Source organism: Bufo gargarizans, chromosome 5 (assembly GCF_014858855.1).
Source record: "Bufo gargarizans isolate SCDJY-AF-19 chromosome 5, ASM1485885v1, whole genome shotgun sequence".
In the NCBI taxonomy this organism is placed as follows: Eukaryota; Metazoa; Chordata; class Amphibia; order Anura; family Bufonidae; genus Bufo; species Bufo gargarizans.
The window spans coordinates 360,175,963-360,200,874 of record NC_058084.1 but is presented as its reverse complement, the minus strand read 5'-3'; the positions used below and the strand labels follow the sequence as shown (position 1 = coordinate 360,200,874).

Sequence of the window (24,912 nt, the reverse complement as noted above, 5' to 3'; positions counted from 1 at the left end):
CCATTAGGAGCATAGACATTATGTATACTATATTTGGTACCTTCATATTCCAAGAGTAATTTATGCCATCTACCTTCCTCATCATGTGTCTCTGCTAGTACCGTTCCTGAGAAATTTTTATGATGTAGAGTTAACACTCCCGCTTTGTTGTCTTCTGCTGAGGATCCAAACACGTGGCCAACCCAGAGTTTCCGCAGCCGGAAAAATTATTTATCCTCCAAATGGGTTTCCTGCATGAGGACTATATCAGGCCTCAGGAGTTTTAGATGTCTCAGCAATTTAGAAAGCTTTTGTGGGGAGAGCAGCCCTTTGACATTCCATTAAATTATCTGCATTTCAACTCTGGGTTGTCGCTCGTCCCCTTGAAAAATGTAAAATTGATGATAGGGAGAGAAGGGTAGGGGCGCGGATAGGGGAGGTAAGCAATCAAACACGTAAACAGTAACTACATTAGAACTTAAGCTGTACTCTATACGGAAGTCAAGGTGTTATTTATACTTCCCTGTGTTCAGCTATGGACTTCTTTTTTTTCTACCATGTTGAGCTCCCTGTCACTCCGCTAATAAATAAGCAGCTTTGCTAATCCTCATGACTCTTAGTATTAAAAGTTGTCTAAGGGCTTGTTCACACGACAGTGCCGTTTTTTTGCAGTCTGCAAATTGCGGATCTGCAAAAAAACTGATGCCGTCTGTGTGCCTTCCGCAATTTGCGAAACGGACCAGGAGGCCTATTATAGAAATGCCTATTCTTGAACACATTCACAGCTCCAGTTAGATTTTTTATTTAAGTTAGGTAACCCCTGTAAAGGGCATCTGTCAGCAGATTTGTACCTATGACACTGGCTTAACCTGTTGTTTGTGCACTTGGCAGCTGAAGGCATCTGTATTGGTCCCATGTTTATATGTGTCCGTATTGCTGAGGAAAATGTTTTAATATTTGCAAATGAGCCTCTAGGAGCAATGGGGGCGTTGCCGTTACACCTAGAGGCTCTGCTTTATCTGCAACTACCACGTCCTCTACACTTTCATTGACAGGGCCAAGCATTGTAAACGCGATGGCGCCTTTCTGAGAAGATGCAACAAATATATTAAGAGGTCTGTGCCTTTTATTAAGTTTGTTGTATCTTACATCAGCACACTTTTTTATTAAGGCAGGCATATAAAACCTGAAACCTGTCTTAATAAATTTTCCCTGATATGTTCACTGCTTCAAGTGCCAGACCTCCAGGACTGAGATGCTGAATGTCCAACAAACCCAACATACTCAAGGAAAGTGACGTTTCAAGTTTATATAAGTGAAGAAGCCATCTTAACACTCAATAGGTAGATTGCGTTATTATTTTTTTTTTTAACTGCAGCAATAAACAATACCTGTTTCTTGAAATAGCCTATTGCATATTCATCGGCATAAGTAAGGAAATTGAGTACATTATGCTTGATGTGATACTCCTTCAAATGGTTCATTAAATGAGTCCCATAGCCCTGATAGATAAAAAATATAAATAATAAATGATTTCAATGTTGTAGATACAAGGCTTCACGAAATACTGATTAACTATTTGTGTGGTATAGAAACGCAATCATCTTTTTTCTGTAAATGTATACTTAGTATCCGAGTCATGTCTCAAGGCCTATTTAAAGGGTTGAAGACTGACTTATAAGTCTCCTCACACCGACTGAGGCGCTCTCTCCCCAAGGAGAGATAGTACCCCCAAATCTTAGGCCTCATACACACAGCCGTATTTTAGGTCGGCGTTTGATCCACTTTTTTATTTTTATTTTTGGCGCATATTGCACGCCGGTTGAGTCACTTCTATAGGGTCATAAAAAATGCGGACAGCACATGAATGTCATCCATATGCTGTCTGTTACTGTGCAGCTTTCCCAAAAACTACAGAAAATGTCCAGTTCTTGTCCATTTTGAGGACAAAAATAGACATTTTCATAAAAGTGTGGATGCACATGGCCGGTATCCATATTTTGCGAATCTAGGCACACCATTCCAGTGAACCCCTACCCGCTTCTATATGTTTTTGTGTCACTACTATTCACCCTCCCTTTTGTCAGCTATCTGCAGCTTATGAAAGAGAAAGAGACCCAACCACCATTCACCGCCATGAATAGTAAAGTAATGTCTGCTGTCCAAGCTTCTTCACTTTCTCTTTCATCAGCTGAAAGAGGAAGTGATCTGTCCCCCCTTTTGCTGCCGCTACCAGTGAATCGGGTGCAGTGCAAACTTCTCTCCCTGATCCTCCATTTTCCTTTATTATCAGCCGACCACAACTCAAGAAGGGGGAAGTAGTCCAACCCAAACACTGCCGCATCTGCCTGTGAATGGGGCGAAGTACAGACTCCTCGCCCTGACGCTTCACTTCCCCTTTCGATAGGTGTCTGCAGCTGACGAAAGCATAAGTGAATAGCTCAGTACAGACACCTCTCCCCGCTATTCACTTCCCCTTTAATCAGCTGCGGACAGAAGAAGCTTTTAGACTAGAAGATAGCGGTGGTGAATGGGGTTGGATCAGCTGTGTCAGCTGATGAAAAGGAGGGTGAATAGCGGTGACAAAGGAACATAAGGAAACGATTAGGGGTTCACTGGATAGGTAGGCTAGCTAGACCTCAATCAGAGGGGGTCCCATGAGCTGCAGGGAATGATAGAACTAGTGGAGGTGGGTATTCTATGTGATTAGATGACGTCACAGGGGAGAGAGAAAACTATTTCTTCCTAAGTTAAGAATGATATAACTACAGGAAAAAGGGGAAAGCAGCAACATTTTAACTAAAGGTAGGTTACTGACATATATGGGGAAGGCTTGCTACTGGAGAATTTTTTTTTACACTGGAAAACCCCTTTAATTGTATTCACACTATAAAATAATTTGAAATAGAATTTAAAGGGGTTGGCATTTATCATGATAAATGTGAATACAAGGCACTTACTAATGTACTGTGATTGTCCATATTGCCTCCTTTGCTGGCTTGATTCATTTTTCATACTATGCACTGCTCTTATCCAGAGGTTATGGCCACCCTACAATCCAGCAGCAGTGGCTGTGCGTGCAGACCATAGGGAAAAGTGCCAGCCCATGGGCTTTCCCGCAGGCCCAGTACCAGAGAGACTGGTATGTTTTCCTATAGCGTTAAGCATGACCACCGCTGTTGGATTGCAGGGTGGTCATAACCCCTGGATACAAGAAGTGTAAAATGTGATAGAAACATTAATGAAGCCACCAAGGAGGCAATATGGACAATCACAATACATTAGTAAGTGCCTTTTTTTTTTTTTTACTATGTCTACATGATAAATGCCATTTGCTGATGTGAGACAACCCCTTTAAAAGCTCTAAAACTCTGCTCTGTTTAATAGCTTATCTAGTTAAACGATGGACATATCAGGTTCTCACCTTTACTTGTTCATTTGATGTCACCGCACAGAAAACTATTTCTGTAAATCCTTGAATTGGAAACATTCGAAAGCAGATTCCCCCAATGACACGTCCATCTTTGATTAAAGCAAGTGTTTTGTGTTTTCTGGAAAAAGAAAGTTTCGTTTTAAGAGATCCTGTCCCCACAAAATCTTGTGCAATCTGCAGGCAGCATGTTAGAGTGCAGGAGGAGCTGCACTGAATGATATATAGTTTTGTGGGAAAACATTCCATAAAACTTGTAATTCATGCATTTATATCTGTGCTCTTTCTGAACTTAAGACCGCCCCTATGTACAGCTCTCAGTAACTGACAGCTATGTCTGTATATACACACAAAGAATGCTATCAATCCTGGTAACAACTCCCCCTTGTACAGCTATCAGTGACTGACAGCATTCTCTGTGTAAGTGTGTATACAAAGATAGCTATCAATCACTGGACACATCTTCCCTGTGTACAGCGCTCAGTGACTGACAGCTATCTATGCACACTTACACAGAGAATGCTATCAATCACTGGTACCATCTCATGTGTACAACTATCAGTGACTGACCGCTATCTATGCATATACACTTACACAGAGAATGCTATAATCACTGGTAACACCTCCACTGTCTACAGCTATTAGTGACTGACCGTTATCTATGTATACACACTTACACAGAGAATGCTATCAATCACTGGGCACATCTCCCCTGTGTACAGCTCTCAGTGACTGACCGCTATCTCTCTAACACCTCTCCTGTGTACAACTATCAGTGGCTGACAGCTATCTATGTATATACACTTACACAGAGAATGCTATCAATCACTGGTAACACCTCCCCTGTGTACAGCCATCAGTGACTGACAGCTATCTCTGTATATACACTTACACAGATAATGCTATCGATCACTGGTAACACCTCCCCTGTGTAAAGCTCTCAGTGGCTGACAGCTATCTCTGTATACACAATTACACAGAGAATGCTATCAATCACTGGTAACACCTCCCCTGTGTACAGCTGAAAGCATAGATTTAAATGTAAAATTAAGCAAAGATGTAAATGTTTAAAGTACAAGTTTTACAAGTGTTCCCAGTACACTATCAATCTGCTCAGCTCCTCCTGCTCTATAACATGAAGCCTGCAGATTGCACTGCCTTTTGTGGTGACACATCTTCTTTAAGTAGGCTGATTTACATACAAATGTGTACACAAATAGACATATACAAATGCCTTTTCAAGGACATGCATTGGATCAATCAAACTGTATATGTAAAAAACTAATTTCCCAACAGAATGCATGAGACCATGATATTTTTCCTTTACTGCTTTCTACACCATGGTAAAGTTATATAGCCAGGCATCTAGCAACAGATGTGTTCTTTAACAGAAACATAAAAAATGAAATATATTTCCGTTCATAACATATACTCACGGATCAAAGACAAGGCGGGTGATATACTCTTTAGGCATCCTAGGTAGCTGATGTGAGAAGACATTTTGTAAGCCAATGAGCCAGATCATGATCTTCTTGTTTGGTTTCTGGTGTAGAGAATTCCCAATCACATGGAACTCAATTACCCCCCTGCGTTCCTCCAGTCTGGCTGCCTCATCTCTGGCAGAAATAGCAGATAAGAAGCTGGTCTAATGTAAGAGAAGAAAGGGAAAGGGAAAGGAATTAACGCGCACAGACACAAAACATCCATCCATACCTGCGGCCTGTAACTAGTATACACACTGGGGGACATTTATCAAATCAGACACGTCACTTTTATGGCCTAAAAATGCTGCATGTTATGTCGAACACTGAATTTTCTGCGACATATGATGAGCCTTGACACATTTCAAAGTGGTCTATGCTTAAGGGTCGAAAGTGGGATTAGACCTGGATTATTGCTCATTTACTATGCAACTTTCGCAAATGTCCAACCCTTATAATGACCCCCCAATGCCCGCGCCCCTCCTATACATTATACTTACCTGCTCCCCAGCACCTGTGTTGCTCTGGATCCCTGTGCGGCTGCATCTACGCGTCACGCGGATCAAAACATCCGGTGGTGGGGGGAGCAGCCAATAGCAGGTTGCGACGAGGACGAGCCTCCCTAGTGTCACCCATGATACTAGAGAGGGTGGTCACTGTCACGGCCTGCTATTGGCTGATCCCCCCGCCACCGGATATTTTGAGCAGTGAAACAGGAGATGCAGCGGCGCCTGCGCAGGGATTCGAAGCGATGCAGGTGTCGGGGAGCAGGTAAGTATAATGTATATGAGGGGCATTATACTTACCTTTCAGTGTTATCCAATACATTCCAGAACTGTAACCCTGGGTTCACACCTGAGCGTTTCTCAAACGCGCGTAAAACGCGCGTTTTTGTCGCGCGTTCTTATGCGCGTTTTTTGTAATAGTAAACGCGCGTTTGACGCGCGTTTGTGTCATTGACTGCAGTGTCCTATGGCCACAAACGCGCGTCCAAACGCCCCAAAGAAGCTCAAGTACTTGTTTGAGCGTCGGGCGTTTTACAGCGCATTCGTACGCGCTGTAAAACGCCCAGGTGTGAACCATTCCCATAGGGAAGCATTGGATTTCATGTCTTGAGCGTTTTACAGCGCGTTTGAACGCGCTGTAAAACGCTCAGGTGTGAACCCAGGGTAAGAGCTGTTTCACAGGAGTGAGTCCATTAAGGGAATCACGCTCCGTGTGTGAGTGTGATCCTCCGCTCTGGACTTGCAGGAGCGCACGGCATTATCTTGATTTAGAATGCTATGTGTCTCTGCATGGCCTTATTTCTACAGAATCATACTGACAGCTTTATGTCACTATGATTCTGTGTAAAAAAGGCCATGCAGAGACACATAGCATTCTAAATCATGATAATGCTGTGCACTCACGGAGCGTGATTCCCGCAATGGACTCGCTCGTGTGAAACAGCCCTAAGGGTTACATAGAATCATAAATCAATATAATGCTATGCGACCCTGGCAGTGCTGTTTTTTTTTTTGTTTTTTTTTAGCTTTGTGCTCTTTAAGAACACCTGACAGCAGGATCGACCCTATTAAACCAGGCATAGTGTCTGGTAGGGATTATCCTTCTGATTAAAATGGTACCTGTCTTGTGAAGCTTGGTCATCTGGTTTAATAAGGTTGATCCTGCTGACTGGTATCTGTAAGTGATTTATTCCATTTACCTCTGAGCCCAGCATGGCAGCAGGATCTGTGATTGTTGACATGACCTCATTGATTAATTCAATAGGAATGTCTCCTACAACTTTTGGTTTCTTGGCGTCTTCTCCAGGATATGGTTCACTGGTTTTCCTTTTGTCACCTGTCACAATAAAAATGATAACGTAAATATATACAGGTTTAATGGAGTTTATAGGATTTTACTATTGATAGGCCATCAATATCTTATTAGCTGGGGCAGCCCCACCGATCGGCTGTTCTGCAGTAAATCCAGTGCTGGAAGTTGGTACCGGAACTAATGCCTTGATGGAATTGGTTACTGCAGTGAAGTGAATGGGATGACCCAGGCTGATTAGATATTAATGGCTTATCCGCCATATGCATAGGTCATCAATAGTAAAATCCTGACAACTAATAAACTTGTCTGAATGGAACGTTAAAATAAAACAATAAATCTTTATTGTGTAGTAAACGCAATGCTAAAATCCTGACAACCCTTCCAATGGGACCTGTCACTATCATCAGAACAGCTAATGAGCTCAACTGCATAATTTGGGTCACGTTCAGACTTAAGGTCCCTTTACACAGGATGATATTACAGCAGATTGTGAGGAAAGAAGCATTCCTTCCCGACAATCTGTAGCTTGCTGGTTGAGGAGACCGCCGCAGGTACCGATCTCCTCCAGAGATGAGGAGGAGCGATCACTAATGCCATCGCTCTTCCTCATAATGACTCGTTGTTTCCTGGCAGCAGAAAACGGGAAACCAGGATTTTACAGTGCAATTGCTACTGCTATTGAATGAGATTTTACCTGCACATCATATACAGTGGGATGCGAAGGTTTGGGCAACCTTGTTAATTGTCATTATTTTCCTGTATAAATCGTTGGTTGTTACGATAAAAAATGTCAGTTAAATATATCATATAGGAGACACACACAGTGATATTTGAGAAGTGAAATGAAGTTTATTGGATTTACAGAAAGTGTGCTATAATTGTTTAAACAAAATTAGGCAGATGCATAAATTTGGGCACCACAAAAAAAATGAAATCAATATTTAGTAGATCCTCCTTTTGCAGAAATGACAGCCTCTAAACACTTCCTGTAGGTTCCAATGAGAGTCTGGATTCTGGTTGAAGGTATTTTGGACCATTCCTCTTTACAAAACATCTTTAGTTCATTCAGGTTTGATGGTTTCCGAGCATGGACAGCTCTCTTTAAGTCACACCAGAGATTTTCTATTATATTCAGGTCTGGGGACTGAGATGGCCATCCCAGAACGTTGTACTTGTTCCTCTGCATAAATGCCTTAGTGGATTTTGAGCAGTGTTTAGGGTCGTCGTCTTGTTGAAAGATCCAGCCCCGGCGCAGCTTCAGCTTTGTCACTGATTCCTGGACATTGGTCTCCAGAATCTGCTGATACTGAGTGGAATCCATGCGTCCCTCAACTTTGATAAGATTCCCAGTCCCTGCACTGGCCACACAGCCCCACAGCATGATGGAACCACCACCATATTTTACTTTAGGTAGCAGGTGTTTTTCTTGGAATGCTGTGTTCTTTTTCCTCCATGCATAACGCCCCTTGTTATGGCCAAATAACACAATTTTAGTTTCATCAGTCCACAGCACCTTATTTCAAAATGAAGCTGGCTTGTCCAAATGTGCTTAAGCCCACCTCAAGCGGCACTTTTTGTGCTGTGGGCGGAGAAAAGGCTTCCTCTGCATCACTCTCGCATACAGCATCTCCTTGTGTAAAGTGTGCCGAATGGTTGAATGATGCACAGTGACTCCATCTGCAGCAAGATGATGTAGGTCTTTGGTGCTGGTCTGTGGGTTGACTCTGACTGTTCTCACCATTCGTCGCTTCTGTCTATCCGAGATTTTTCTTGGTCTGCCACTTCAAACCTTAACTTGAACTAAGCCTGTGGTCTTCCATTTCCTCAATATGTTCCTAACTGTGGAAACAGACAGCTGAAATCTCTGAGACAGCTTTCTGTATCCTTCCCCTAAACCATGATGGTGAACAATCTTTGTCTTCAGGTCCCTCTTTGTCTTCAGGTCATTTGAGAGTTGTTTTGAGACCCCCATGTTGCTACTCTTCAGAGAAAATTAAAAGAGGAGGGAAACTTACAATTGACCCCCTTAAATACTCTTTCTCATAATTGGATTCACCTGTGTATGAAGGCCGGGGGTCACTGAGCTTACCAAGCCAATTTGAGTTCCAATAATTAGTTCTAAAGGTTTTGGAATCAATAAATCGACAACAGTGCCCAAAGTTATGCACCTGCCTAATTTTGTTTAAACAATTATAGCACACTTTCTGTAAATCCAATAAACTTCATTTCAGTTCTCAGATATCACTGTGTGTGTCTCCTATATGATATATTTAACTGACATTTTTTATCATAAAAACCAACGATTTATACAGGAAAATCAGGACGATTAATAAGGTTGCCCAAACTTTCGCATCCCACTGTATATCTTAATGAATAAATACTAGTAGAGAACCCCTTATAGTTAGATCTAAACACCTACCTGGAGTTGATTCCAGTGCTGGTTTACTAGATGGACTCAAATTTCCGCTGTTGGACTGGTCTAAGGATGACGGGCTGGTCACATAAGTAAGTGCCCTTGCAACTGGTGGATTTGTGATAACTACAATTGTAAAATAAAGCAAAGTTTCAATAGGACACACTATAACAAAATGACACAATTATCTACACCTTTTATGCATTTCTATTTTAAGTTGCTGGTATATGAGATTTTTACTTAATTTTACATTCAACTGATGGCATAAAGTTATGTCTATTATGTAAGGAGACCATACACCTCCTCTATTTATTCTTCTATCATCCTAAGCAGCATTTTAGTATAATTTAAATTTTAAAAGGGTTGTCTCATGAAGACAACTTCTGTCCATATGACTCAATGGACCCCACTCTATGAACCAGAATGGAGAGAGCCTCCCGTTCTGGCAGATTCAAGACATCCTTGTATGTTATGTAAGGCCATCCATGTGCATGGCTGCCATGCAGGGCCAGCGTTAGGGGAGGGCAAACTGGGCAATTGCCTAGGGCCCCTATTATCTAGGGGGCCCCCTGTTTCAGTGCTGCTCAGTGGCGTACTAAGGGGGCGGTCCGCCCCAGGTGCCCGCTCTCAGGGGGGTGCCAGAAGCAATGAGCGCTTCCATCAACATTGCTAGAGCGCAAGAAGCTGCGGTCCTGTCACTCACCGCTCAGCTCCCCGCGCTCCTCCCCTCCTTCAGGCCGGCGGCGCTCTGAATGGTGAAGCAGGAAGACTTCTCCCTGCTCCACCATTTAGCCTGCAGGCACGGATCGCACTGCCGGAATGTGTGGGCGTAGCCTGCAGCCCAGTAATCTGCATAAGTTATGCCCACACAGTGCTGCAGAGCGATCTGTGCCTGCAGGGAAGAGAGGTAATCAGCTTCAGGAACGGGACAAGGGAGTAGTTACTGTGTTTTTTTTTTTGTGGTTTTTTAATACAGAGGGGGCACATAGGGCTTTATTACAATCCTGATCAAAAGTTTAAGACCACTTGAAAAATAGCCAAAAAATCATATTTAGCATTGCTGGATCTTAACAAGGTTCCAAGTAGAGCTTCAACATGCAACAAGAAGAAATGGGAGTGAGACCCAAAAAATTTTGAGCATTTAATTTAATTAAAACAACGAATAAACTGAAACAGGCTGTTTTTCAGCTGATCAAAAGTTTAGGACCACACCTCCCAAAAAAAAATAAACCCCCCCAAAAAAGAAATCCAACTGTAATGAGTAGCTCCGCCGTTATTGTTTATCACTTCAAAAATTCGTTTCGGCATGCTTGATGCAAGCATTTCCATTAGGTGAGTGGGAACATTTCTCCAAGTGGTGAAGACGGCCGCACGAAGGCCATCTACTGTCTGGAACTGTTGTCCATTTTTGTAAACTTCCCTTGCCATCCATCCCCAAAGGTTCTCAATTGGATTTAGATCAGGGGAACACACAGGATGGGCCAAAAGAGTGATATTATTCTCCTGGAAGAAGTCCCTTGTCCTGCGGGCATTGTGTACTGTAGCATTGTCCTGTTGAAAAACCCAGTCATTACCACACAAACGAGGGCCCTCAGTCACGAGGAATGCTGTCTGCAACATCTGGACATAGCCAGCGGCCGTTTCACGCACCTGCACTTCCTGAAGCTCCATTGTTCCACTGAAGGAAAAAGCCAGACCATTATGGCACCCCCTCCACTGTGGCACGTAGAAAACATCTCAGGTGGGATCTGCTTGTCATGCCAGTAACGTTGGAAACCATCAGGATCATCAAGGTTAAAAAATTTCTCATCAGAGAATAAAACTTTCTTCCACCTTTGAATGTCCCATGTTTGGTGCTCTCTTGCAAAGTCCAAACGAGCAGTTCTCTAGCGTTCAAAGAGACGAGGTCTTTGAAGACGTTTTTTGTTTTTGAAGCCCTTCAGTCTCAGATGCCGTCTGATGGTTATGGGGCTGCAGTCAGCACCAGTAAGGGCCTTCATTTGGGTCGAGGATCGTCCAGTGTCTTGACGGACAGCCAATTGGATCCTCTGTCTCAGTGGTGATAAAAAAATTTGGGGTCTTCCACTTGACTTTTTTGTTCCATAACCCTCAGGATCATTTAAGAAATTCCAAATGACTGTCTAACTGCGTCCCACGATGGCGCGCTGTGAGAGACCCTGCCTATGCAGTTCAACAACCCGACCACGTTTAAAGTTTTTTTGCCTTTGCCATCACAACGTGTGACTACCTGACAGAAAATGACACTGAATCCATATCTTTGCACAGATTTGGCCTTTTAAAGACATGTGGTCATAAAATTTGGATCAGCTGAAAAACAGCCTGTTTCAGTTTAATCGTTGCATGTTGAAGCTCTACTTGGAACCTTGTTAAAATCCAACAATGTCAAATATGATTTTTTGCCATTTTTCAAGTGGTCTTAAACTTTTGATCAGGACTGTACTATGGAGGGGGCACAGAGGACTTTATTACTATGGAGGGGGCACAGAGGACTTTATTACTATGGAGGGGGTACAGAGGAGTTTATTACTATGGAGGGGGCACAGAGGGCATTACTACTATAGAGGGGGCACAGAGCCAGAGGGCATTACTACAATGAAGGGGGCACAGAGGGAATTATTACTGTGAAGGGAGCACAATCGGGATTTCTACTACGGAGGGGGCACAGAGGGCATTACTACTATGAAGGGGGCACGATGGGCATTATTACTATTAAGGGGGCGCAATGGTGATTATTACTATGAAGGGGCACAATGAGGATTATTACTATGAAGGAGACACAATGGGGATAATTACTATGAAGGTAGAACAATTGGGATTATTACTGTGAAGGTGGCACAAAGAGGGCATTACAGCTGTGAAAGGGGCACAGAGAGTGGGCACAATGTGGGCATAACTACTGTGAGGGGGCACACATTTGTACAAAACTACTGTGAAGGTTGTACAATGAGGGCAATACTACTGTGAGGGGGTACAATGTTTTATAAGTATTGCAAGAGAAAGGACCCGCCCCCGGTGCCAAACACCCTAGGCACGCCACTGGTACTGCTGTTCAGCTGGACCTCCGAGGAAGCAAACGGCTGGACTTTACAATGCAGTGTACGGTCTCCTCCCTCACATATAAGAGAAATCATTACCCTAGTGCTAACAGGACCTGCGATAATGTCAGATGCAGGAGGCGGAGCTCAGCAGAGAAGAGGGGATGAAGGACCTGCAATGACCTCACCATCATGTGACCAGAACAGGAGGTGGAGCTCAGCAGTGCAGTAAAGTAATGAAGAAGAAGACCAGCCATGCATGTGAAGAAGTATAGATTCAATGTAAGTGCAAGGTAAATGCTGGGAGTTGTAGTCCTCTCCTGTTATACCTCCTGTTATGTAATATCAGAGCACATTACAAGCGGAGGTATGAAGAGAGGACTACAATTCCCAGCATGTTCAGCTTGTTATGTAATATCAGAGTACATTACAAGAGGAGGTATAAGAGGAGAGGACTACAACTCTCAGCATGTCCAGGCCATTATTATATAATATCAGGGTACAATACAACACCCTGGATATGCTGGGAGTTGTAAACCTCCTCTTATAATGTACCCTGATATTACATAATAACTGCTTGGACATGCTGGGAGTTGTAGTCTTCTCATACCTCCTCTTGTAATGTTCTCTGATATTAAATAATGGCTTAGACGTGCTGGGAGTTTTAGTCCTCTTTTGTTATACCTCCTGCAGTAATGTGCTCTGAATTAAGGCCAGGATGATGGGTAGAGGAGGGAAGTCACCCGCCTAGGGCGCCACTTTGCCCCATAAAGGGGGGGACACTCATAGCCATCCAACTTCACAAGCCTCAGGCCGCTAGGCCTCAAGCCTGTGAGGCATTAGAACAGAGCAAGAAGCCGCAATGACATCACTGCAAACTCCTGCTCTGAGTCGTGATGTCATTGGGACCGCATGCATCAGGACCCAGCAACACAAGCCACAGATAAAACTGTGGTCTGCATCGCAGACAACGGGGGGGACGGGAGGGAGGCGTTTTTTATTTTATTTTTTTAATACTAAATGTCCACACTGCTGGGGGCACCAGGGATGGGGGAAAAGGAGATCATTATATATAGTTGGCAGTGTGGCACTACTGGGGAGGAATTGAGGAGCATTATATACATACTGGCACTACAGTGGAACATCTATATAATATATATATTGGCACTATGGTGGGAAGCATTATATATTGGAACTAGTGGGGGCACTACAGGGGAACATTAGAGCCACTGGGAGCATTATGCTTGTATTATTACTACTAGGGTACTGTAGGGCCGTTATTATTATTTGCCGCAATATGGAGGGCATTGCTACTAATGGGGGCTATCTTGGGAAGTATTATCACTATTGGGGCCACCATTACTAATGAGGGCAGTCTGGGTGTTTAGTATAGTGTTTGTGGACATGGGGGGGGGGGGGGAACAGGCACAGTATTGGGGGTAGCTTCAAGTGGTTCTCCGTGTTTTTTCATATTGATGACCTATCCTTAGGATAGTTCATCAATATTAGATCAGCGGGGGTCTGACACCTGGCACTCCCGCCGATCAGCTGTTTGAGGAGAGAGCGTGCGCTGTGCACACGTGCCGTATCCCTTCTCCCTTGCTGCTCTGCTGCTGTATGTCTATGGGACAGCAGCAGTGAACACCATGCGCCGTCTCCTCAAACAGCTGATCGGCGGGGACGTCGGACTGTGTTTTTAGCACATTATTACAAGATGTGGGCCCCCCTTTTGATTTTGCCCAAGGCCACATTTTGTCTAAATACTATACTGCTGCGGGAAATGCTTGGCTGCCTGTGTCAGCAGTTTGCTAGTAATTATGAAAGGGGATGCTTCTGATGGTGTATGCAGTATGACAGTTTGATAAGAAAGCCCTATGGTTCTATCTAATGCTGGCCACACACATTCAATAGCTGACCGCTATCTTTCTCGACTACCTCATACACATTCAGTTTTGCTGGGTGTATATGTGTTTTCAATAGGAAGAGAGGAGAAAGCTGCTGCCAGACACTGCTGAGGGTGGCTTATCTCCTGGGGGAATAAAAGGATTGGGCGAAAATATTCAGTTTGCCCGATCCTTCTATTTCCCAAATCATCTGTGGGGGGAGAGTCAGGAGCTCCCCATACACATTATACTGTCGGCCTAACTGGGTGTTCTCTACAGACAATACACCAATGTGTACGGGGCCTTTAGGAATAAGGCTGCCTATGTATATAGATATTTAACACTTTAACAACTTTCTACATATAACTGTGTATGCAACGCAAATACCTGTTGGAATAACAAGCTCATTTGATCGAGAAGATGTAGATAAAAAATCTTCATTCCATATAGGTGAATCATGGCTGTAAACCTCTTCTTCCAGCATCGACAAGAACCTGGAAAGAAGATAAAACATACATAACGCTGAATATCCTGAGTATATTACTATTACTGTGAAACACATAGGCACAGCCACATCTTACGTCAAGAAGCACTCGGCCATAGACGCTCAGAGAATAGGACTCAGATCATAAAAATCACCAGTTCTTGGTTGCAACATTGGCTACTTCAGGATTGCTTATTGGGATCTTCATAGATAAAATTTGTGTAGCTGAAAGCCTTAACTGAAAGGGTGCAGCCCAGTTTGGGCCTTAAAGGGAATGTGTCCTCAGACAATTATCTATTGTTTAAATCAAGTTATTATGTTAAATATATTTAAAATAATTTTTAGGGAAGTTATTTCTAATTTTCCATGTCAGGATTTGAAACACATACAATCCTGCAGTTTTCACACTGGCCACTAAGGCCTCATGCACACGACAGTATTTTTGTGCGGTCCGCAAAAAGGGGTTTCGTTGTTCCGTGATCCGTTTTTGTTTCCGTGCGTCTTCCTTTATTTTTGGAGGATCTCCAGACATGAAGGAAAGTTAAAAAAATCTAAGTCAAGTTTGCCATGCAAATGATAGGGGAAAAAAACGGACGCGGATGACAATCTTGTGTGCCTCCACGTTTTTTCACTGACCCATTGACTTGAATGGGCCCGCGAACCTTTTTTCCGTGAAAAAAATAGGACAGGTTATATTTTTTTGACGGACTGAAACCAGGGATCACGGACACGGATGACAAACGGTGCATTAGCCGAGTTTTCACGAAAAACGGAACAACAGACACGGAATAAAACAACGGTCGTGTGCATGAGGCCTAAGCCTCATACTAGGTGCCACTTCTTGCTCTGTACAGATCACTTTACGGCAGTTATGCGCTTATTACAGGCTTATATGATTACAATGACAGATGTCACCTCTATAAAGATAACACAGGATTCACCATTCACAATAGGTGATATCACAACTCTACTCCCTCCCGAACTCCATGCCTAGAAAACCTTCCCATAGAAGTCGAAGACTGCCCTCATGTCTACTGTGTCTATAGCCCCTGGTGGCTGCTTAATGCAGATTTCTAAATGCTGCTCAGGCAGGATGGCTGACCCCTATAATCATGTTCAGGAAACAGAAAAAAAAAAATTGCAATCAAAATAAAAACAGATAAGAAAAGTATGTGTGGTTTTAACTAGCAGAAACAAATGTTGGTGATACATTCCCTTGACATTTCTCATTGCTGGGTATACTCTGATGCTTTCGGCGGTATGAATTTTTGTATTATGCCTGTTGGCACTTTATATTGGTAGTAGTGTGGGTTTGTGTTTATCTTGCACTACAGTGGACTGTTGACCTTCATTATTGATTGGGATTACTCCTTGTGTGTGGAGGGACCTTTAAATGCTATGTACACCTTTGGGGCATTTATATAAATATTGCATTGTACTCATTGTGAGCTAAAAATCGCTTTTTAAATTGGCCTTTATTACAAATATGGAGCCCTTTTTTCTGTACAGGGCTGAGATTCTCTAATAGAGGGACCTGAATTTTCATTCTGTTCCATCAGACAGGGAGCTGACGGGCTCCTTATCTCTGATCTCTGACATTATAAACATTCATTATAGCTCAGTTATTTTCTTACTGATAAGAATGTGGCTTAAATAAGTGTTTATGACCTTTTTGTAAATTAGGCATAAGGTTTATTGGATGACAGGTACAAAGTGAAAGTCAAAAGTATGATTCACATATCTAGACAAACGGGTAAACCTTTGTGACAGAACCGCTCAATATTTTTAATAAAGGCCAATAAAAAAAAATCACAAAAAAAAATTGCCTCCAAAAGGTATGCATAACCTTTAAGTAAGGAGCTATCCCATGAAAAGTATTTATCACCTATCCATGGCACAGGTGATAAATGTCGTATTGTTGGAGATGTAACTGCTGGGATCCTGAGACTGGATGATCTCTGAGTCCTCTCTCTGAATGGAGCAACAGTGAGAATGTCAGTCCATCATTTCATTCTTTTCTATGGGACTGACACTACATTTGGAAAAAGGGCTGTGGGACTCTTTTTGCAGGGTACATATAGGGTTTTGATTACTTTTTATTGGGAGGAAAGATAACCAAAAAATAGCAATAGTTTATTTATTTTCTGTGGAGTTCATCATATGGCACATATAACATTTTACTTTTATAATAGATGTGGTGATACCAATTACGTGTATTATTTTCATTTTTCATAATAGTGCATTTTATAAAGGGAAAGGTTTTTTATTAATTTTTTTTCTGGGGAGTTTTTTTAAAATATTTTTCTATAAACTTTTCGGAACTTTCATTTTATAATTTTTTTTGTCTCTTCGCAGAACTTATGATTCCAACCTTTTATAATACACTGCAATAGTCTTGTTACTCCTGCCTAACAGACTATTTTATTGTACAAGGCAGACCTGGGAGCCATTGTTAGTTCTCCTTCTGATTCTGGGCTAGGTATGGGCATACAAAGGAGCTGCCCTGCCTCTTTAAAACCACTTAGATGTCCTACGTGGGAGTCGCCACTTATCTATGTGGCTGGGATCGGAGTCACTGACCTACTCTATATGAAATACAATTACAGTTCAGGGTGGGAAGGGGTTTTCACGAGTCCCTTTCAGAGCTAGCTTAACAATTACGGTAATACATAGTCTAAAAGCACAAAAAGATCAGTGCTAAAATTACTATCATCATAAGAATTACCGTTAACAGTGTTGGTAAATGTCGCTACATGCCAACAGTAGAACATGGCAGCATATACACTGTACATAGCTACATAGATAATAATGTTGAAAAAAGACATAAGTCCATCAAGTTCTACCAAGGAATGGGTGGGGATGTGAATGATGTGCTCAGACCCCCCCCCCTCACCACCGATCTAAACTTTTCGTATGTCTCTATGAAAAGTTAGTGACCCTTTAAGGCTGGGTATAGACACAGAATTCTGTAAAGGTGACAGTAAGGTCCCTTTCACACGAGCGAGTTTTCTGCGCGGGCGCAATGCGTGACGTGAACGCATAGCACCCGCACTGAATCCTGACCCATTCATTTCAATGGGTCTGTGTACATGAGCATTGTTTTTCACGCATCAGTTCTGCGTTGCGTGAAAATCGCAGCATGTTCTATATTCTGCGCTTTTCACGCAGCCCTGGCCCCATAGAAGTGAATGGGGCTGCGTGAAAAACGCATTGCATCCGCAAGCAAGTGTGGGAGCGATGCGTTTTTCACTGATGGTTGCTAAGAGATGTTTGTAAACATTCAGTTTTTTATCACGCGAGTGAAAAACGCATCAAAACGCATTGCACCCGCACGGAAAAAACTGAACAACTGAACGCAATCGCAGACAAAACTGACTGAACTTGCTTGCAAAATAGTGCGAGTTTCACTGAACGCACCCTGAACGCATCCGTACCTAATCCGTCACGCTCGTGTGAAAGGGGCCTAAGAGTCCATTAACAGGTCCGTAAAATGGGTCCGCATCCATTCCGCACTTTTGCGGAACAGGTGCGAACCCATTCATTTTCAATAGGGCCGGAATGTGCTGTCCGCATCCGAAATTCTGTTCCGCAAAAAAAAAATAGAACATGTCCTATCCTTGTCCGCAATTGCAGACAAGAAAAGGCATTTTCTAAGAGAGTGCCGGCGATGTGCGGTCTGCAAAATGCAGAACGCACATTGCTGGTGTCCGTGTTTTGCGGATCCGCAATTTGAGGATCTGCAAAACGCATACGGACGTGTGAATGAACCCTAATGCATATGATTCTGCCAACAGATTGTTCGCTCCATGACACGGTCCACCTGTGAATGAGGTGTACTTGTAATTACTGGCAGGAATATATTGGCAAAAGTCTCAGCTTTTAATATCTGCATTTATGACTAGCCAGTATAGTCAGTGGCATATACGTGTGGTGCATTTTTTCTGTGATTTATGATTATATTTTCATCCGCACAATGCTCCGTTTTGTGTAGGATGCCTTTGTGGTGCATGTGGACCGCGCCGACATCCTCCACCGTATGCAAAATATTTTTTGCTGGGGATAGTCGTTTGCTGCGGTCCACATGCGGTGGGGCTGCTCCCCCAATGAAAAACACGCTACAGTGTTAGGGGTTGAGCAGCTCCCCCAGATTTGCCACTATATTTCTGTGGTTTTGTCTTAATTACTGAAATGACACACATTATAGAACTGTATACCGCCATCCGCTGTTCACCTACACACGCAGCTTGCTTGGTAATGTAGAAACGATTCTCATCTTTCTAACCTATTTTGATCTTCATAACATAAAAATAGTCCTATTCCCAGTTTTAATACTTGTGGTTTAGGTGATATTAAAAGAGCATACAGTAAACGAGCAGGTTATGTTTTGAGGGTCACTTTATAACCATCTTATACGAGCTGTTATCTTAAAGATACAATGAAGAGTTTTATAGGAGACTACAGCAGTACACTGGCCTGTTAACAGGTTCCTTCCCATTCATTTCCTCGTCCTTATCTCCTGAACACACTCCATTGACTTCACTGCTGCTTCCTACTTAGATAACAATTGTGCACACTTTATTTAATGAAGTGGTTTTATGTACCTGTGACGCCTGCCAACAACTTTACCGTCATACGTCTTGGTTACAATAAAGATCTGTGCTGTGGTAATGAATTGCTCAGGCCAAGTTGTGGCTTCTGAAAGCTTTGCATACCGTCACAAATGGCCAATAGCCTCCCCGATGCTTCCATCCTCAACAGTGTTGAGCGAATCGAAGTCAAACGAATTGACTTCGATCTGAATTTCAAGCCAAATTTCCTTGCGCTTCGTATTAATTAATCAATTTTCCCTGAAATGGAGGTAAAAACAAAAAAAATACATACTCACCTCCACCATTTGTGCGCGAAGACGCCGTCACGGCCATCTTGATTGAGGATACCGCATGAAATCTCAGGCGCGGTGATGTATGATGTCACCACGGTGGCCAGCTTGATGGCGTAATGATGTCAACAGGCAAGATTTCATGCTGTGTCTTCAATTAAGATGCCCGCGACGGCCTCTACGTGATCAAATGGATAAGGTGAGTATTTTTTTAATTCTGATTAACCCCAGAACGGCCTAAATGGTAGCCTCAGATGCCACAAACAGTAATGAACGCGGCATCTGAGGGTTCAATGACGGGGGGGGGGGGGGGGGGGGGGGCGTGTACAAGATCACCTTTCTCAGTTACTGGGCCCCCTTTGTGAAATTCGTTGAAGCAGCCAAATCAAAATTTTCATAACTTCGCTCATCTCTAAGGCTAGGGCTACACGATGACATTTGTCACGCAACATTTTGTCGCACCAATGTCGCGCGACAATGTTTATAATGATAGTCTATGGTGTCGCACTGCGACATGCTGTGACTGTGACACCACAGTCGCAAAAAATCCATTTGAAATAAATAGAGTCGGCATGTCGGAGTGCGACACCATAGGCTATTATTATAAACATTGTCGTGCGACATCAATGTCGCGCGACACATGTTGCAGTGTAGTTGTGCCCATGTCGTCGTGTAGCCCTAGCCTGATCCTCAACAAACAGCATCAGGATAGGCAAGTCCATGCCTGGACTCATATACTGACGCAGGCTCACTAATGAGGAAAGCTCCTATGGTTCTCATTTATTTTATTAACTGACTTTCAGAGGAGGAGGAGTTTTTTTTTTTTACTTCATTTCAGCAAATTGCTATAACTGAAATGTATGTATAGTCAAATCTCTATATGAGTTTCAGATGTATAGGTGTGGAAAATAAAGGGCCTTGAATCAATGCCATTTCGTCAGTGTTTTGATCAGTGATTTCCATCACGACTGCATCCATTTTGCACTAATGGCAAATAGACAAAAATAGGAATGGACATACTGTACGGATGCGGACATACTGTACGGTGTGCTGTCCGCCTCCTTTGTGGCACCACTGAAATGAATCCGCAGATCAGATGCCGACTGAGAATACAGTCGTGTGCATGAGGCCTAATTGTGAGCCAAAACCAGGTGCTGGTCAATAACACACAGCGGGTACAAATCTCTCCATTCTACCTTATTGCTGTGTAGCCTCCAGTCCCTGTTTTGGCTCATAATCACTGATGAAAATCACTGAACAAACATGGACATGTGAACCAGGCTTCATGGTAACCAAATTCATAAAGCATGCCAAGTATGCTAATCAAGGGTGGAGAAAGCAAGAGTTAGGGCTCTTTCACACGAGCGGATGCCGTGCGGGTAATCCGCTGCGTGAAAGACAGCCAAGCTGGACAGCAGAGACACGGAGCATTAACATGATTGATAATGCTCTCTGCCTCTCTGTGATCTTTTTACTACAAAATCACAATTAAGATAAAGTTGTCACTGTGGTTTTGTAGTAAAAAGATAACAGAGAGGCATGGATTATCAATCATGTTAATGCTCCGTGTCTCTGCTGTCCGGAACGGGGCTTGGCTCTCTTTCACGCAGCGGATGACACGCATGGCATACGCTCGTGTAAAAGAGCCCTTACAGTATTTGCTCAGCCTGTGACATTATTTGGTGACTAGTCGGCATACAGCAGCACTATTTTGGTAATGTATGGTGATATTAGGCGATGTTCACATCTCGTGTTTGCTGTACGTAAGGTGGATATGTTTAGACATGCAGAAAAAACAAAGTACACAAACATATGCAATTTGGCGGTTATCTATCCTTTTTTTAACATAAATGTTAGACAGATGTGCATACATTTCAATAAGTTTGTGTCCGTTTTATACGTTTTTGTGAAACTTAACTTTTTTTAAATAAAGATTTAAAGCATTATCTGAAAAAAACACATACATTTAACTGATGGAAATGTATTGTCTTAGGCTCCATTCACACGTCTGCAAGTGTTCTCCGCACCCGTTTCACAATTGTGCGGAAAGGGTGTGGACCCATTCATTCTCTATGGGGCCGGAAGAGATGCGGAAAGCACACTATGTGCTCTCCGCATCCGCATTTACGGAGCGCTCCCCCCCCATCTTCTAGTCCGCAGCTCAGCAAGAAAATAGAGCATGTCCTAGAATAGGCATTTCTATGAGGGTGCTGGCTGGGTGTATTGCGAAGGCGCAATATGTGGATCCGCAATACACTATGGACGTGTGAATGGATCCTTAGGCTGGATTCACATCATGTTTTATGCCTCCATTTGATGTATACGTTACAAAAAAAGGATACAAAAACGCACACTACGTTCTTGTATCCTGCACAGTCCGGTAAAAAACGTATACTTTTTTTTTTTTTTTACAATGGTAATCAAAAGTATAAGTTTTTTGTTTTTTTACAGTGAAACTCTATGGTGAACGGATGCCACTGTATGGCATCAGTCTGAGGCATCCGTTTAACGTATAAGTTTTTTGTATATGTTAAAAGGATGGGAAAAACGTAACATGAACCCGCCCTTACATTTCCATCCGTCTCCCATTCGCTGCAATGTAAAAAAAAGTACACGTGGTATGCAACGTTATTCAGTCCTGCAAAACAATGTACAGAAACGTGACCAATGACAAGTATGCACTTCTGAATAATGTTTGCCCAATCACAGTCTATGGGTACGGCGAGCCATACATTTCTAAACGCATCCGCTTGACGTACAACAGAAACAGGGCCTGCTATGAATATGACAGGGATATACTTGTTTTACTGGTCACTTATGGCTGCAGAAGGTATACAGCAGAGATCAGCAACCTCCGGCTCTCCAGCTGTTCTGAAACTCCAGAATGCTCCTTTCACTTCTAGAGGCGTTACAAGGATAGCTGAGTAAGTGTGCATGTTGGGGGTTGTAGTTTCACAGCAGCTGGAGTGCTGAAGGTGTCTGATCCCTGGTATACAGGTCAGAGAACTCAACCTTGCAGGGGTCCCGCCTGGATCTGTGTATATGAGCAGGTCACTCCACACACTACAGGCCGCCTGATATACTGCTGCCCGTCAAATGCCAGTTGCTCTCAGGGATTCACCACTCATTCAAAATGGCGACTCACCAACTGCCACGGACTCCTCTGAGCCCCGCCCCTAACTCCTCCCACTTACACAGACCACACAGCTGATCACAGGGGAATCTGATAAAACAGCCCAACAGCCTGATAGTTACATGGAGTTGTAAGTATGTCATACTTTGGGAAATGGGTCAATATTAGAGTTCTCTTCTCCTGTGGAAGTTTATCTTTCTCCTGCCTGGCCTGCTCCAACAGCTGCCGTCTCATAACCGTGAAGACTGAACGCAGCAGCGTACGTCCGAACACCTGCGTTGTCTCATATCGGTGCAGGCTGTCGCAGAACTGCGGGACATTGCAGTAACAGAGCCACCTACAACATCAAGCACATTCATATTAGTACATAAGAGCTCATTATACACCTCCGTATGATGCACAGTTCATGTTCTGGATTACTGGCTGGTCATTCACTTGTAAAAGGTAGTTCACTTGTAGATTGTGGGCCCTTCTCCTTCTGTGCCAGTTTGTGACTCGTCTTGTTCATGCTTAGTGCAATTGTCTGTATTATGTACAGTATACCTCTTATCATATGTACAGCGCCATGGAATGAATGGCGCTTTAATAATAAATTATTAATAATAATAATAGAGTTAGAGAGACTTGCCCGAAATAAAATGCTAATACAAAATATGCCACTACCGCTTAAGAGGGCATTCACACGGCTGTATCCTTTTTGCAGCCAACAAATTGCAGATCTGCAAAACACGAATACAGGCTGAGTGCGTTCCACATTTAGCGGATAAGCACTTCCTGCCTCTTCTAGAAATTCCTGTCCGCAAAATGGACAAGAATAGGACATGATCTATCTTTTTTGAGGGGCCACAGAATGGACACTGCGTGCTGTCCGCATCTTGTGCGGTCCCATTGAAGTGAATCGGTCCGCAAAAAATGCAGAACAGATGTGGACTGAAACTATGTGTCACGGTCTATGGTGTACGCCGTGACACTGTTGCCCCGCTTGCTGTTGCCGGTGGCAACATGTTGCTGTTTTGGCATGTTGTGGCAGTGTCACAGGTTTTGCTTTTGGCGCCGTGACTTGCTGAGCACGCATACTGTTGTCTGCGGTAGTCTGTAGTCTCCCTGCTGTGTTGTCTGCGGTAGTCTGTAGTCTCCCTGCTGTGTGGTGTGTGTGGGGTTAAGTCACTGGCTGGAGCATAGTGGTGAGTTGGGTGTTGTCTCAGGTCTCTTTATATACTGTGGCCTTGAGACTGAGATCAGTTTGGTTTGTCTGCCTTGCATGAGAGAAGTTTGACATCAAGGTTATTAGCAATGTCATACTGAGTGTTTCCTCCTTGTCTTCCTTCCCCTCCTGGTGTGTCGTTTATGGTGTGGGTTCAAGTTGGAGGTTTGTTGTACGTCTTATTTGTGGTTGCATGTCTGGGATGCTGTTGGTGTTTGTCCCTGCATGTGTGCAAGACGTCTCCCTTTGTGTGTGTTACCTCCGAAAGGGGGTCTCATTGGTTTCCCGGATGAATGAACCTAAAGATATTAGCAGCCATGCCTGGAGCCTGCTTGCACTGGTGTCCACATGGGGGTCCAGGTTGTTTTGGTGTTTTCCATCTTTGCTGCGGCAGGTAAGTGTTTGATGTCCTGTTGTTACACAGTGTTCTTACCTGCAGCGCAGTTGCTGCATTGTCTTCATCCCTGTCAGCTACTGGGCCGCTGGAGACGCCTTTCATCCGTGGTGATGGATGAACAGGAGGTCTCTGCGTTGTCACGATGTTGAGGGCGATGCAGGGATTCCTAGACTTCTAGGTTCGTGGGTATGAGCTCCCTTACCATTGAAGGCGGCTCATACAGCCAGGAGACTAGGGCTATTTTAGGGAAGCCTTAGGAGGCGACCAGCTCCCCTTTTCCCTGCCTATGGCCTAGTTGCTGGTGACATTGTACGGTGGAGGGGTTTCCCCACTCCCCATCGTGACACTATGGTGGTGTGTATGCCCCCTAAAGAGTATCTGTCATCCCAATATTGGACTATTGTATACAGTAATACATGAGTAGTCCTGCAGATAAGGAGTCCAGATCACTATATTTTATTTTCCTACTGCTCCCCGGTCCCTCGTTGTCGGCATTAAAGGCTGCACTGAAATACAAAGTCAGGACTGCTGTGCATTGCAAACATAACGGAGAGGACTCGTGCATGCACAGCAGTCCTGAAAATGTATTTCAATGCACCTCTGAGTGCTGACAGCAGAGGAGCGGGGGGCAGTATTAAAATCAAAAATAGCGATCTAGCTTCCATATCTGCAGTACTACTCATGTATTTCCATAGATAATTGTACAAAATCTGAGTGAAAGAATCCCTTTAAGGGTCTATTCACAAAATGTGGAA

The 24,912-nt window shown here is 43.4% G+C and overlaps 1 protein-coding gene across 2 annotated transcripts in view; it reads right to left on the bottom strand.

Annotated features, from left to right (window-relative positions):
- The window catches only part of KAT2B (lysine acetyltransferase 2B), a 120,691-nt gene that overhangs the window by 23,869 nt on the left and 71,910 nt on the right, over positions 1-24,912 (bottom strand). For both annotated transcript variants that reach the window (XM_044294495.1, XM_044294498.1), the window contains exons 6-12: positions 22,702-22,893; positions 14,448-14,554; positions 9,128-9,247; positions 6,596-6,732; positions 4,846-5,054; positions 3,404-3,530; positions 1,371-1,481 (exon numbers count right to left, since the gene is read on the bottom strand). In XM_044294495.1, coding sequence (XP_044150430.1) covers positions 1,371-1,481; positions 3,404-3,530; positions 4,846-5,054; positions 6,596-6,732; positions 9,128-9,247; positions 14,448-14,554; positions 22,702-22,893 — 1,003 coding nt within the window. The remainder of the gene's footprint in view (positions 1-1,370; positions 1,482-3,403; positions 3,531-4,845; positions 5,055-6,595; positions 6,733-9,127; positions 9,248-14,447; positions 14,555-22,701; positions 22,894-24,912) is intronic.